General features: G+C 49.3%; 1 protein-coding gene across 1 annotated transcript; it reads left to right on the forward strand.

Moving 5' to 3' along the window:
- Positions 1-2,258: 2,258 nt before the first annotated feature.
- IFI30 (IFI30 lysosomal thiol reductase) lies at positions 2,259-5,827 on the forward strand. Its single transcript, XM_027084702.1, has 7 exons — positions 2,259-2,544; positions 3,555-3,737; positions 3,824-3,898; positions 4,149-4,241; positions 5,059-5,211; positions 5,392-5,445; positions 5,530-5,827. The coding sequence occupies exons 1-7, from the start codon at positions 2,428-2,430 to the stop codon at positions 5,590-5,592; spliced, it is 738 nt and encodes a 245-aa protein (XP_026940503.1). The 5' UTR covers positions 2,259-2,427; the 3' UTR covers positions 5,593-5,827.
- The last annotated feature ends 9,654 nt before the right edge of the window (positions 5,828-15,481 follow it).

Below are 15,481 nucleotides of genomic sequence, written 5' to 3' on the forward strand. Positions count from 1 at the left end.
CCCTGACGCCGGCTGCCATGTCCCAGGGGACACTGAGCTGGGTACTCATGCTGTCTTTATTTATTTACTTATTTACTTTTTGCAGTACGCGGGCCTTTCACTGTTGTGGCCTCTCCCGTTGCGGAGCACAGGCTCCGGACGCGCAGGCTCAGCAGCCACGGCTCACAGGCCCAGCCGCTCCGCGGCATGTGGGATCCTCCCGGACCGGGGCACGAACCCGTGTCCCCTGCATCAGCAGGTGGACTCTCAACCACGGCGCCACCAGGGAAGCCCCCTCATGCTGTCTTTGATGCAGATTCATGTTCACCATCTTCCTCCTCCCAAAGGTCCCTGTCTCTCTACCCTCCCCTCTCACACCCCCGGGGCTGGGAACCTTCTGACCTTTCTTCTCCCCATACAGCACCTGTCAGGATCCACCACGCCTGAGGCAGCCCCAGGTGGATGAAGGAACCAGGCTGCCTCTGACCCATCTCTCCACTGGGCTCTCAGAGAGACAGGACTTGCTTCCCTTGGCCTCAGAGCTCTGGTCCTTCCCAAGCACTGTCCCCGCTGAGTGGTCAGTCAGGAGGCACCCCATAAATAACTCCAGCCCGGACTCTGCCCCCACTGCGGTCTTCACCCACTGCATGGGTGGACGCAGGGTAAAGCTCACCTTCTCAGTCCCATGAGTCCAGCCGGGTGGAGCCTGGGGGCACAAGAGAACAGCCCACAGAGCCTCTAGCCGGTCCCCACACTCAATCAACTGTGTTTTCTCAGAGACATCACCTCCCCTCTCTGATCCTGCTTCCTCTTACCAAGTAGGGTCAATAGTTTCTACCCCTGCCCCCAGTGGACACCTCTGAGGGTTCCATGATCAAATGGGTGAGGTTACATTTATGAATTCCTCCAATAGGGCTGGTGTTTCATAACCACCGGAAAAATAGTAGCAATTATAGTTATTGCTATTTCTTCTGTCCTGCCCAGTACAGGACCAAGCACACACTAGTTCCCCAAAGTTGTGTTGCTTAGTCTTGCAGAGGTTTCACAAAGGAAATGGGTTTTGTTAAGTGTTCAGAAGAATGGGGTGGGGGGATCATCCCGCAGTGGAGACTTCAGGGGAACTCCAGCTCCCAAACCTGCTGCTATGAATGTGGCCACGTGGGCCAGGGTGAACTGAAGCGGGACACGGGCTGTGGAGCGGAGGACTGGGTTGTTCTCCTGCCCACGGGTGAGCATTTTCTCTGGTGGGGTCCGAATCTGTGTCGTGTCAAGGCCTTGAAGTCTGAACGTCTCAGTTACTTCCCCCAACACTACCGGCGTCAAGCCCTTATCTGGGCTATTCTCCCTGCCCGCTCCACTGTCCTGTCAACACCTCCCCAGGCTCACCTTGTCACCTCCACACCCAGCCTGGGGCAACTCTCTCTGCTCCGAGCCCTCTATGGTAGCTTTATTCCCCAAACGTCACTTCTCCCGTTTTACAGAATGAGTTGAGGCTTCATCTCTTGAGATGCCCACACCGTCCCAGAGCTGATTCCTGTGGGTTTGGGTCCTACGGGGCCAATCCCCCACCCCTGCTCCATGTACAGAGTACAGGCTTCAGGTAATGATTGCTGCAACCCGGGCCTCTTCTGACAAGGGCGCTGGCTGAGGACAGGGGTGGCCCCCTCCTCAAGCCTTCGGACGGTGGAAAGAAGGAACACCAGCTTTTTTCTCTCCCCACTCCCCAGCCAGGGCTGAGGGAGCCAAGAGAAGTGAGCCCCTCCCTGCTCTGGCTTCTGCTTTCTGGCCCAGCTGTGGCCAAGCCTGAGTCAGCCCCACGGGACCATGCTGGTGGATCTGGAGGGTCTGGGCTCTGGAGCCTGAGAGGGGGAGGGGGTGGAGGTTGAGAATGAGGGGGACCCGGGCCAGGCTAGGGGAAAGGGCCCGGGCTGCTCAGCTGCTGCCCGCTCCCAGGCCAGGGATCACCTCTCACGGGAGCATGGGATGGGGAGGCGGGGTCCCCGGGCTAGGACCAGGGGCCTGGAGCACCCTGGCGGCCCCCAGAGGGATCCGTGGACCCATAGAGACCCTCCTATCTCTTGGTCTCTCCGTGTCTCTGTCTCTAAGCCCCCGCCTATCCTCCGCCCAAGGTGCTAAAGCCCCAACCTCACAGGGCTGGACGGGGCTGATTACAGGGAAGTGTCGGGGAAGATCGAAGGGCAGCCCGTTGTCCGGGGGATTGGGGGCCCAGAACCTGGCGGGAGGTGGGATGAGGGTGGGGTCGGGGTGGAAAGAAAGACCCAGAGAGAGAGAGAAAAAAGTAGAGATCCCTGGAGACGTCAGCCCCGGCCCCCGAGAGGCGTGTGCACCGGGAGGCGGGTCCGGCCTGGGGGCTGGGCCACCGCCTGGTTAAAGGCGGCTTCTTCCGCGGGACGCTGCTCCCGCCGTCGCACTTTCGCCCCCACTGTGATGGCCTCGTCGCCTCTCCTGCCGTTCCTGCCTCTCCTGCTGCTGCTGCTGGAGGTCGCCGCTGCGGCGCGGGCGTCCCCGCTGGAAATACTCCCCGAGGGGGCGGCCCCCTGCGAGGTAGAGAAGGCGACGCGGCGGGCGGGCCGGCGGGGACCAGCGCCCGGGCGAGGTGCGCGCGGCTCCTCCCGCACCCCAGACTTCGACGGGGACGACCGGGGTCCGGAGGGGACGCTGCCCGGGTCGGTGCCGGCCGCCCCACCCCCCACCCCCGCTTCAATCCTGACACTTTGGCCATACTTTCCTTTCCCTTTCCCTTCCCTAACTGGAGTCTGAGTCGCTCAGCTGTCCCCCCACCCCATCCCCCCGCCCCCCCAGGGTGCATTGAGCACCTACTGTGTACATCTGGAGCAGGGATCAGAGTCTCCTCTTTTAGGCCAGGGGAAGCCCAGACTAGCTACGCGGCCTGCGCGTGGCCACCGCATTTATTAGGGGCTCCTTATTGGGTGCATTTCGGCCGGGGAAGAGCTCGCCTGCTCCTGGTGCGGAGTAAGCAGATGCCCTGGACGCTGAACGACTCGCTCACAGACGTGACCGCCCGCCGCCCCTCAGCTGTAGTCGGAAGTCAACACCTATTAGGCGCCGCCTCTGCAGTAGCCTTGGGAGGGGTTCAGTGGGCCCGTTGAGAGGAAGAATAAATGAGTCAAGCGGGTATGTAGGGCCTTGCTCAGCTCAGGGCCAAGGCTCTAGGGATGAAGTGGAAACGAATAAGCCTGCCTTAGTGGTATGCCTCATGAGAAGGCAGGATTGCAGCAGAGACCAGAAATGTGCATGCCTTGAATTCTTACTGCACGGCGTCCCCTGGGTGAGGAGTTTCACCTCACCTGGAGGAAGAAAGCAAGACTTGTGCATTCATTAACTGCCTACTGTTTGCAAATCTTTGTCACATCCATTCTGCAGACAGACTGACATTTAGGAATATTTAGGAATGCCATAAAGCCTCAGAGTCAGGATTCCACCTGGCAAGGTCTGGAAGGAGTGTGAGATAGAGCACCTACTGTTTGCAGCTCCCTTCCTGCAAGAGAACCAAGCAGAGCTGCATTTGAATCACATCCCTCCCTTCCATGCAGGCCGGTGAGCTGTGCCTGCAGGCGCCCCTCTGGAAGTCTGACCCTCCACCCATCAACGTGAGCCTCTACTATGAGTCACTGTGCCCCGGCTGCCGCTACTTCCTGATCCGCGAGCTCTACCCGACGTGGCTGATGGTCTGGGAAATCCTCAATGTCACGCTGGTGCCCTACGGAAACGCTCATGTGCGTGGGTACAGGTGAAACTGAGGCCCGTGGCCGGGGGAAGGGGGTCGGGGGGGGCAGCCAGCACTCACCCCACTGCTTTTCAGGAACAGAACATCAGCGGCAGGTGGGAGTTCACGTGCCAGCACGGCGAGCAGGAGTGCAAGCTTAACAAGGTGGAGGTGAGCAGCACCCAGAGTTCCGGGGGTGGGGGCACGAGGCTGGGGAGAGTGCCCACCATAAGGAAAATGGAATCAAGGCTCACAAGGGATGGACTGCAACCAGCTCCGTTCCTTGCCTGTGCGCCTCCACTTAACCACGTCTTCATTCTCCGCTTCATTAGTGGACACTCGTGGTTATTCCCGGAGTGGTCTTGGGGTGCTCTGGGCCACCCTCACATCCTTGCCTGTCCCCCCCACCCCCGCCCGCCAGGCCTGCCTGTTGGACCAGCTGGAGAAGAGCGCGGCCTTCCTGACCATTGTCTGCCTAGAGGAAATGGATGACATGGAGAAAAATCTGAAGCCGGTGAGCAATGCCCCTCACTCAGCCTGGGTCGGAGGGCCCTGGCCTTCCTGCATCCAGACAGACCCAGGTTCAAGTGCTGGCCACAACTACCACTCTCCGTGCAGCCCCAGGAAAACAGCCTCCCCTCTCGAAGCCTCGATCTCTGAATCGAGAGAACGAAGATCTTCTGGGGACGTGGGTAGATCAGGGAGGGCTTCCTGGACAAGATGCCTCCGAGCTGGGCTCGGACAAACAGGAATGTGCAGGGACACAGATGGTGACCCTTCTCTGGGGTAAGGAGATGACAGGACAGGCCCACTTAACTCCCTGGGGGGTTATGAAAAAGAACTCCCAAAGGAGTGACTCATCTGCCCTGATTGTTTATTCATTCATCAAACATCTGGGCCACCCAAGAGACCTGAGCCACCCTGAGACACCTCCAGGCCCTGCAGAGTCATAGTATGGAGTGCAAAGGATGAGGGGACACTCAGGAGACTCAGGGGAAGGGGAAGGAAAAGTGCTCCTGGCAGAGGGAAGAGCAAGTACGATGCTCTCAGGAAAATAAAACACTGTAGGGGTCGGGCTGCGGGTCTGGTCTTATGGGAGACAGGAGCAGCCTGAGCCCCTGCCTTGGGGGCCTCCACTCAGGCATGTATTAAGCACCCATTGTTTATGGGTATTGCTGCGTCCCTGTGAACCCAACTGTCTCCTGTTGCTAGTGAGGAAACAAAAGCTTGGCTTGGGTTGGGGGGTGGTGCTAGTGGGAGGACCGTTGGGGAGATAACAGGGAGGAAGCTGAGACAATACCCCAGCCGGCCAGCTCCCCCTCTGCCCTCAGTGCCTGCAGATCTATGCTCCGGAGGTGTCCCCTGACTCCATCATGGAGTGTGCCACAGGGGACCGTGGCATGCAGCTCTTGCACATCAATGCCCAGCTCACGGACGCTCTGCAGCCACCCCACGAGTATGTGCCCTGGGTCGTCGTCAATGGGGTAAGAACTCTTGCAGCTCTCAGGTCATCCCCCAGGCAGGGACTGGGTTGATGGATTTGACCCCTGGGCTGGGAGGCAGGAGGCAGGGGCCAGACTTGGGGCCATTTGCAGCCCCTTCTGGGCCGAGCACGGGTCGGTTGGGGCAGGTGGGACTTATGACGTCCTGTCTTGCTTGTGCAGAAACCCATGAAAGAGAAGGACCAGCTCTTACACCTCGTCTGCCAGTTGTACCAGGTAAGCTAGACAGGGAGCAGAGGGACTCAGCTGGTGGGGGCAGGGTCTCCTTTCAGGACCCCAACTCGTGGCCATCTCCTCCAGGGCAAGAAGCCGGATGTCTGCCAACTCACAGCCAGCTCCCACAAGGAAGTCTGCTTCAAGTGATGGCCGGTGCCCTGGGAGGGAACTGATGCAGGAAGAACAAGATCCCACCTGCCCTCATTTTTTGATCCCTGACTCAGCAGCCACTACTTATCATCCAGATAACTTCTACACATTCCACAAAGCTGAGACTCAAAATTCTGCCCTGAGATCAAGAATCTCGCCCCACTGAGAACGGTGCTACACTGAAACTAGTTCAATAAACACTTCTGGATGTTGTGGTTCATTTGATAAGTCAGCAAATCCCCTTTTCCTGGATCTGCACAGTGCTGGAATCCCTGAGAAGCCCCCTGTCACAGAGCCAGACAGACATTCCTAGTCCCATGGGGGCAGGGATGGGCTAGAGGGGGAGGCACCAGCACTAGAGAACCCAGAGGAGGAGTGAACGTTCTGCATAGGGAGGAGGGACATTGGGACTGGTGTTTTGAAGGGTGACTAGGAGTTCATTGGGCAGAAAATGTATTTATTAATTCAACAAACATCCCTAGCTCCCCTTTTTTGTTGCCTCACATTGGGTGTTATGGGTTAAGCCAGAGAATGGTAACTGGAGCCAGGCAAGGCCAGAGGATGGGGCAGGGACCTTGTCTGGGGAGTTTGAAAGAATATGTTCACTGGGGGGGAATCACGGCGTTTCAGGGAAGGGGAACCAGTGTAAAAAGGCCCAGACAGCAGCAAAATCAGGAGTTAGAATGGCAGGCTGAGGGACTTCCCTGGTGGCGCAGTGGGAATCTGCCTGCCAATGCAGGGGACACGGGTTCGAGCCCTGGTCCGGGAAGATCGCACATGCCGCAGAGCAACTAAGCCCGTGCACCACAACTACTGAGCCTGTGCTCTAGAGCCCGCGAGCCACAACTACTGAAGCCCACATGCCCTAGAGCCCATGATCGTCAACAAGAGAAGCCACCACAATGAGAAGACGGCGTACCGCAGCGAAGAGTAGCCCCCGCTCTCCACAACTAGAGAAACCCCACGCGCAGCAACGAAGATCCAACTCAGCCAAAAAATTAAAATAAATAAAAAAATAAAATCTCAAAGAAAGTCCTTCCTTGACAGGTTTCATGGGATTTGCCCTGATTATTTTACACAGGTGCAGCAGGTGTTCAGTTTGCTTTACTGGAAGTTTCTGTAAGGAATCTCAGGGTGGACTTCTAAAAGCCTCTATCATTTGTTAACTGGAGATAACAACTCGAGTTTCACCTGCAGTTTCATCTGTGCCTTTTGGTGAATTTCTCTCTTCTTTGATGTCCCCAAAGTATGGCAAGGATCTTGGTTGGCCAGGCTGGACCTGTAGGGCTGACCCTCAAGCCAGGGACAAGCCAGTTTTCCCGTGAGGGTTTTGTAAGCACTGGCTCCCAAAAGTCCAACTTAGTTTCTTGAAACTGGCTGGTGAAACTGTATCTGGAAACAGTCTGTCTTCCAGGAGGTGGAGCTTAATTCCACCCCCCCCAACACTCTAGCCCTGAGAGTGGACTGGATTTTGGAACTCAATTCCAAAGAGTAGGGAAAGGGAGAAATGGTAACCTGACAGTGGAGTAGAAACACCTGGCAGACGTCCCTTAATCACGTGAGCCAGCTGAGCCTCACGTGACCCTGGTTAACATCATGTGATCCGAGTTAGAGGCACTGGGGTAAATCATGTGATATCACAGGCACCATCTGACGCAAGGAGGACACCACCTCTGTGGGATTCTCCCCAAAAACCCAGAACCCCAGTGTAACCACAAGAAAACAGCACCCGAACCAAGATGGAGGGACATTCTACAAAATGTCCCACTGGTCCTCTTCAAAAGTGTCAAGGTCATGAAAAACAAGAAAAAACCCAGAAAGAATCACAGACCAGAGGAGCCTGAGGGGATGACTAAACGCAATGTGGTGGGATCGTGGCCAAGTTCACACTTGAACGAGTAACTGGAATTAGGATTGATAATGCTGTCCTGTGGTTCCCTAACATCAGCCAATGCACCTTCAGGAATTTGCCAAATAGAATTGTATCACAGGGACTTCCCTGGTGGTCCAGTGCTTAAGAATCTGCCTTCCAATTCAGGGGATGGGAGTTCGATCCCTGGTCGGGGAACTAAGATCCCACATGCTGCAGGGCAACTAAGCCCGCGCACCACAACTACTGAGCCCACGCTCTCTCGAGCCCACACACCACAACGAAAGATCCCACGAGCTGCAACTAAGACCCAAACGCAGCCAAAAATAAAATAAATAAATAAATACTAAAAAAAATTTTTTTTAAAGAAATGTATCACAGAGCTAAAAAATACAACCAACTACTGAATGTAACAAAAAAGAAGCAGAGTGGCATGGACATATATACACTACCAAATGTAAAATAGATAGCTAGTAGGAAGCAGCCACATAGCACAGGGAGATCAGCTCGGTGCTTTGTGACCACCTAGAGGGGTGGGATAGGGAGGGTGGGAGGGAGACGCAAGAGGGAGGGGATATAGGGATATATGTGTATGTATAACTGATTCACTTTGTTATGAAGCAGAAACTGACATACAATTGTAAAGCAATTATTCTCCAATAAAGATGTTAAAAAAAAAAAAAAGCAGACCTCACAGATATAGAGAAGAAGCTAGTGGTTACCAGTGGGGAGGGGGAGGGGAGAGGGGCAATATAGGGGTAGGGGATTAAGAGGTAGAGACTGTTAGGTATAAAATAAGCTACAAGGATATATTCTACAACATGGGGACTATAGCCAATATTCTTTTTAATTGTATTTTATTTATTTTATTTTTGGCTGCGTTGGGTCTTTGTTGCTGCACGTGGGCTTTTCTCTGGTTGTGGCGAGCGGAGGCTACCCTTCGTTGCGGTGCGCAGGCTTCTCATTGCGGTGGCTTCCCTTGTTGCAGAGCACGGGCTCTAGGCGCGCGGGCTTCAGTAGTTGTGGCATGCAGGCTCAGTAGTTGTGGCTCGCGGGCTGTAGAGCACAGGCTCAGTAGTTATGGCGCATCGGCTTAGCTGTTTCGTGGCATGTGGGATCTTCCCGGACCAGGGCTCGAACCTGTGTCACCTGCATTGGCAGGCGGATTCTTAACCACTGTGCCACCAGGGAAGCCCAATCTTTTTAAAAAAAATATTTATTTATTTGGTAGCACCAGGTCTTAGTTGTGGCAGGCGGGCTCCTTAGTTGTGGCATGCAAACTCTTAGTTGTGGCATGCATGTGGGATCTAGTTCCCTAACCAAGGATCGAACCCAGGCCCCCTGCATTGGGAGCGGGGAGTCTTATCCACTGAGCTGCCAGGGAAGTCCCACCAATATTTTATAATAACTACAAATGGAGTATAACCTTTAAGAGTTGTGAATCACTATATTGTATACCTATAACATATCATATTATACAACTATACTTCAATTAAAAAAAAAGAAATGCATCACAGTGAGGGCACTAACCAAGCTCCTTTTTAATTAACTGACTAGGGTACTTATGCCTACAAAATCCCTTCTAAAAATTAACACAACACTGTAAATCAACTATACTTCAGTAAAATAAGTTTTTAAAAAATCCCTTCTACAATACAACATAACGTCATATTTGCATTTTATCATATTCACAAGTTCTACCTACACTTGAGGAGGATGTACTGGTGTACATCTGAGGCAGAAATCTTGGGGCCATATCTTAGAATCCTGCCTCTCACACCTCCTGGTGTAGAATACAACAAAACACAGTGAGAAGTAAAAGCCTTCTGAATTACAGACCAATAGGTATGCAGACAGAGTTTAGTGGCTCCAATTCTAAAATTCCAACCATGGTTCAAGAGGAAACACGGTGTAGGGGAAATAAAATTTAGGATTTGATTTTGGGAAGTTTGTCCAGAATGTCAAAGATTTGAACACTAGGTTAAATTAACACTAGGTTAAATTAACACTAGGTTAAATGAAACAATACTTAGTTACCTATTTAACCAAAGTGACAATAAAAGATGTGACAGGCAAATACAGTAACATAACAAAAGAAAAAGCTCCAGCTCTTTTTTTTTTTTTTTTTTCAGTATGTGAGCCTCTCACTGTTGTGGCCTCTCCCGTTGTGGAGCACAGGCTCCGGACGCGCAGGCTCAGCGGCCATGGCTCACGGGCCCAGCCGCTCCGCAGCATGTGGGATCCTCCCTGACCGGGGCACGAACCCGTGTCCCCTGCATCGGCAGGCGGACTCTCAACCACTGCGCCACCAGGGAAGCCCCTCCAGCTCTTTTAATTTTGAGACGACTCAGTTTTCCTAATTAGAGACTTGATAAAGACAACATTTTGATAAAACAGAATCTTTGTTTTCTATATGAATTACTTAACAGGTAAAGAAAAATCTCTTACAATAATCCAAGAAAATGTTATTCTTTTAACAGAGAAAGAAAGTCAAATTCTAGTTTTGCATAGTCACATTATTGATATTAAAGCTCATTGTTGATAACCAACAAGGACCTACTGTACGGCACAGGGAACTATACTCAATATCTTGTAATAACCTATAATGAAAAAGAATTTAAAAAGGAATAGATAGGTATATATGTATGTATAACTGAATCACTTTGCTGTACACCTGCAACTAATGCAACATTGTAAATCAACTATATTTCAATAAAAACAATTTTAAATAAAGCTCATTTTTAAAATGCTTATAATAATCCATTTAATTTTTGCCAATTTGACCACACAAGATAAGATTTCCTCTTTCTCCCTCTCCAACTTTCTAAATCCATTTAGGTTTTTCTCCTTTATTTTCCTCTTTTGTATTTTGAGACAATCACTAAATACCCTTAAACAAGGACAAAATTACTCTTCTTTTTCCTTCCTAAGAACGCATCCTTGGACTTCCCTGGTGGCTCAGTGGTTAAGAATCTGCCTGCCTATGCAGGGGACAAGGGTTCAATCACTGGTCCAGGAAGATATCACATGCCGTGGAGCAACTAAGCCCGACTGCCACAACTACTGAGCCTGTGTGCCACAACTACTGAAGCCCACGCGCCTAGAGCCTGTGCTCCACAACGAGAAGCCACCACAATGAGAAGCCCGCACACCGCAACGAAGAGTAGTCCCCGCTCGCCGCAACTAGAGAAAGCCCATGCACAGCAACGAAGACCCAACGCAGCCAAACATAAATAAATTACATTAAATACTTGCTAATTAAAAAAAAAAAAGAGCGCATCCTTCATACCTCATACTCTTTCCTGCAGAAACACATCTTATTTTCCGTGCACACTTCACATACAGAGTTTTTTTTCTGTAACTTTATTATTCCTAGCAGTTTCATTTACTTACATTGATTATAATTCATAACCCTAAGTTCCAGTGAAAACTAGGAAGCAAGCAATTGTAAACTGCCTGTGGCCATACCAACATTCTATAGTAGATTAGCAAATTTATGAATACATCATTTCATAATTTCTAGAGGCATACGCTTCCTTATAATACAATTTTTTGATGTGGCAAAGGACGTGTTTACTAACGGAAACATCACTAGTTCCTTTGTAAAAATTAAGAAGCCAACGAGATAAACTTATGTTTAGTGATTAATATTTCAGTATTTTCTCATATTTGAAAATTATCTACATATTCAATGAATATCCACCATTTCACTTAACTTAGTATAAGGTTTCAAGTTTCCAAAATGATTCTGGAAACTTTTTTTTTTTTTTTTTTTGCGGTACACAGGCGTCTCACTGTTGTGGCCTATCCCACTGCGGAGCACAGGCTCCGGACGCACAGGCTCAGCGGCCATGGCTCACGGGCCCAGCCGCACCGCGGCATGTGGGATCTTCCCAGACCGGGGCACGAACCCGTGTCCCCTGCATCGGCAGGCGGACTCTCAACCACTGCGCCACCAGGGAAGCCCTAGAAACATTTTTTTTTTTCATTTATTTACTTTTGGCTGTGTTGGGTCTTCGTGGCTGCACGCAGGCTTTCTCTAGTTGTGGCGAGCAGGGGCTACTCTTCGCTGCGGTGCACGGGCTTCTCATTGCGGTAGCTTCTCTTGCTGCGGAGCACGGGCCTTAGAGCGCAGACTCAGTAGTTGTGGCGCACGGGCTTAGTTGCTCCGTGGCATGTGGGATCTTCCTGGACCAGGGATGGAACCCATGTCCCCTGCATTGGCAGGCAGGTTCTTATCCACTGCACCACCAGGGAAGCCCTAGAAACTATTTTTAAGGAGACATTATAAAACAAAATTATTGTTGAGAAGTTCACTTATAAACTTTTATCCTATTTACATTTATTACTTAACTTGTTTTTAACAATTATGCTTAAATTATTCATGAAAATTTCATGAGTCATTAAATAGCCATAATCTTGTTATTTTTCTTGTTGATAAATCAAGTATCAAAAATCACAGAAGAATGTAAAAAGTTAAATATATGACCTCCTTTATTTTAAAATTTACTATTGTGCTTGATATACATCAAGCAATTAACTTTTTTTTTTTTTTTTTTTGCGGTACGCGGGCCTCTCACTGTTGTGGCCTCTCCCGTCGCGGAGCACAGGCTCTGGACGCGCAGGCTCAGCGACCATAGCTCACGGGCCCAGCCGCTCTGCGGCATGTGGGATTTTCCCAGACGGGGGCACGAACCCGTGTACCCTGCATTGGCAGGCGGACTCTCAACCACTGCGCCACCAGGGAAGCCCAAGCAATTAACTTTTATTGTCTGTTTTGTTCTTAGTTTGAATTTACAGTTTTATAATCTAAACATCTAGTAGAGACTGTTTGACTAATCAACTTACATAAGCACTTTTTTTTAAGCCAATTAAATAGAGCTCTTTTACAAGTTAATTTTTAGCAATACTTCCCAGAGGTAGAAGAATATCACATGTATATAGACAAACATAAACCTAGAGACAGAAGCAGAGATCTTATAACTTTTATTTTTAAATTTTAGCCATGAGACAGGTACAAGAATTTCAAACTCATTATTGAAGAAAAAAAAAATTTGGATCCAAAGTGTGTTTCTGGCAGATGGATCAAGTTACTAATATTTGTGAAGAAGCCTTTTTAAACTTTTTTTCTTGCCGGTGTATTTCCAAATAGCCCTCTGAGTACATAGTTCCATTTTAGCTTAGGAAAGAAGAAGGCCTTGAAAATAGTTCCAGTCAGGCTCTGAATGTCTCCAATAAAGCCAATTTCTGACATAGAGTTCCTTTTAAAAAAAAAATCCTTTCAATATCTTATCATCAGGTTTCAGCCCAGACAAACAGTAAATTTTCCCGGCAGTATTGAACTCCCTTTTTTTTTTTTTTAACTTCTTTTTTTAACCAAAAGCATACCAAGTGATTCAAAACCAAAACCAATCAGCCTTCTATGACTAAACCATAGAGGGGTCCCCAAAGAGGGTGCAAAAAAGGCAGCTCTCTCAAGTTCCACAGCCACTCCCAAAGATAGGCAAAAGAGAGACTTAGACAATTCCCCTCAGAGGCTGGCAACAGTGGTCCAGTAGTCGGTAGGACCCTAGCCACAAATGGGGTGCAACCCACATTTCTTTCTGGCCATCTACATATTCTCAGGGCTCTCACCTGATGGTTGGACATGTAGGACCAAAACCAGCATGGCCTAGCAGACAGAAAGCCAAGCCAAGCTCTCGGCACACAAGTCTCTGGCTGAGACTGACACACAAGACAGATTAACAGGGGAAAAGCATAAAAAATTTATTTACATGTACGTGGGAGTCTTCGCAAGAAAAATGAAGACCCAAAGACTTGTTATTTACTAGGTTGAACAGAGCGTCAACTGCAGAAAAGCAATTAAAATACATGGGGGAGACGAAAGGAAGATAAGAGTTACTTCAACAAGACCTGTTTGTACAGATTTCTCTCAGCTTTGACTCCCTGTCTCTGGGGATAAGAGGGTTTCTTCCTCCCAGTAGAGGGAGGGCACCTTTGCCATGGGAATTTTATTTCCTGCTTTCAGTAAGAAAAAGGAAAGACCAAGAGCCCTTCTTGCATCTTGCAGTCTTACGAATGCCTTTAACTCAAAATAATCAATCTGCCAGAGTAGCATATTTTGCGATGGCATGTTCTGAAAACTCCAACAGAAACACCCAAAATCACAGGTCTAGACGTCAAAAGCTGTTCCTCCTGGTGGGCACTCAATTCTTAATGGATTCTCCACTGCTTTTCAGCCAGTAAACCAGTAATCCATTGATAGAGATTGCCAAATGGTCAGACCATAAAGCCAAATTCCCAGTCCCTGATGCCTCTAATGCTGGTGACATTACCCATCATAAAAACATCAAAAACAAGGCACCTATCTAGAGAGAGGAAAACACAGATGAGAAAAATAGAGAATCAGCGAGATTCTCTTACCTCTTGGAGTTGCCAGGGCTTCAGCCACCATGAAATGCACTTCTCTGCTGAAAAAGTTGACCTGACTCTGTTTCGTGAATCATAATTTGACTTTTCCCCCTCTTTTAACCATTTTGGAGGTTTTCCACAAAAATGCAGTAAAATCTGGAACCTGGAATACCAGACTGAGTTACTTGACAGCAGTAGGAAGTGTTGAAGGATAATTTTCCCAAAAAAGGTAAAAATCACGACTCTCATACAGAAATAAAAATGAGCATGTGTTAAAAATTGTTAACTCGTTGTTAATAAAGGGAGCTAACTGGTCAGGCGTTAAACCCATTTCAAAGAAGAACCAAACAACAAGACAAAACAAGCACAGTAAAATGAATGTGCAAATGAAGGCAAAAAAATGGGGGGTGGGCATCTCTCCACTCAGCAGAATTCATTTGCATGTCTATAGGGAAGAATTATTTTTCCCTGCTATCAGTTATAACCACAGGGTTTATAAAATATCTCCCATAGAATCAAAATCAGAAAACCCTGAAGGGTGTCCTCTAACAAAGAGGAAAAAAACTTTTTTTGTAAAGAGTCAAATAGTAAATAGTTTAGTTTTTGCAGACCATACAATCTTTGTTGCAACTGCTCATTGTAATGAGAGTAGACAATAAAGAAACAAATGGGCATGACTGTGTTCCAACACAGCTTTATTTATGGATTCGGAAATTTGAATTTCATATAATTTTCACATGTCCCAGAATATTATTTGGATTTTTTCACCGACCAATTAAAAAAGGTAAGAAAATTCTTAGCTCGCGAGCCTCACCAAAACCGGCGCCGACAGGATTTGGCCCACAGGCTACAGTTTGCGACACCCTGTTCCTGTAGGTAACGCATAGATTTCCATTGAAACTCACATTTTCCCCTCCAGGAACACAGGAAATAACAAGGTGATAAAACTGTCCCTGCAGCAACACAAAATTGCTGTGAAATGTCTTAATGCACGTCATGTGCCCAGAACAGTGCCTAACGTTTTAATTATATTATTCTTGAACTGAGGTCAGATACCCAGCAGTCGTCAGGACCAAGGTCAACGTCTACACAAGGATCCCAGCGGCCTGCGCGCGCCGCAGAACTGTAGCCCCGCCCCCACTTTCTCGAGTCTCTGCGGGATTGGACTTCCGCCCCGGTAGTCATGGCCACAGTCCGATCCCCTTTTCAGGAATTTCGGGAGAATCTGGAAATCTGGAGGGCAACTACAGGAGAGAACTCGGTAGAGTTGTTCAAGATTGGCCATCTCAATGCGGGACGCAGGACGACAGTCAATGATTTGCCAGCCTAACGACAGTCAGCGAGGGTCTCCGATTGGCCAGTTCAGTACTGGGCAGGCAAATAAGGGTGTGGAGACGGTTACCCATAGGCCAGAGCTGATAGGGGCGGGAAAACGAGGTTAGAACGACAGCAATTGGCATGCGCGGTGTGACGCAAAGCCTATTTGCGATTGGCCCGTAAGGCGCGGAAGGCGGTGTGCGGCTTCGTTCGGCAATTAGCCTCTAGACGGGATACCGACTTTTGATTGGCTAATACCTCTCGGGGCGGGCAAAGTGAAGAGGTAAG

This window comes from Aethalodelphis obliquidens, unplaced genomic scaffold (assembly GCF_003676395.1).
Source record: "Aethalodelphis obliquidens isolate GAN/ISIS:26980383/991018 unplaced genomic scaffold, ASM367639v1 scaffold53, whole genome shotgun sequence".
NCBI lineage: Eukaryota > Metazoa > Chordata > Mammalia > Artiodactyla > Delphinidae > Aethalodelphis > Aethalodelphis obliquidens.

Bases quoted from the DNA above. Each gene is read 5' to 3' on its own strand.
- IFI30 (XM_027084702.1), top strand. From the start codon at position 2,428: ATGGCCTCGTCGCCTCTCCTGCCGTTCCTGCCTCTCCTGCTGCTGCTG. The intron at 2,545-3,554 runs GTAGAGAAGGCG...CCTTCCATGCAG, and splicing joins AGGGGGCGGCCCCCTGCGAG to GCCGGTGAGCTGTGCCTGCA. The intron at 3,899-4,148 runs GTGAGCAGCACC...CCCGCCCGCCAG, and splicing joins GCAAGCTTAACAAGGTGGAG to GCCTGCCTGTTGGACCAGCT.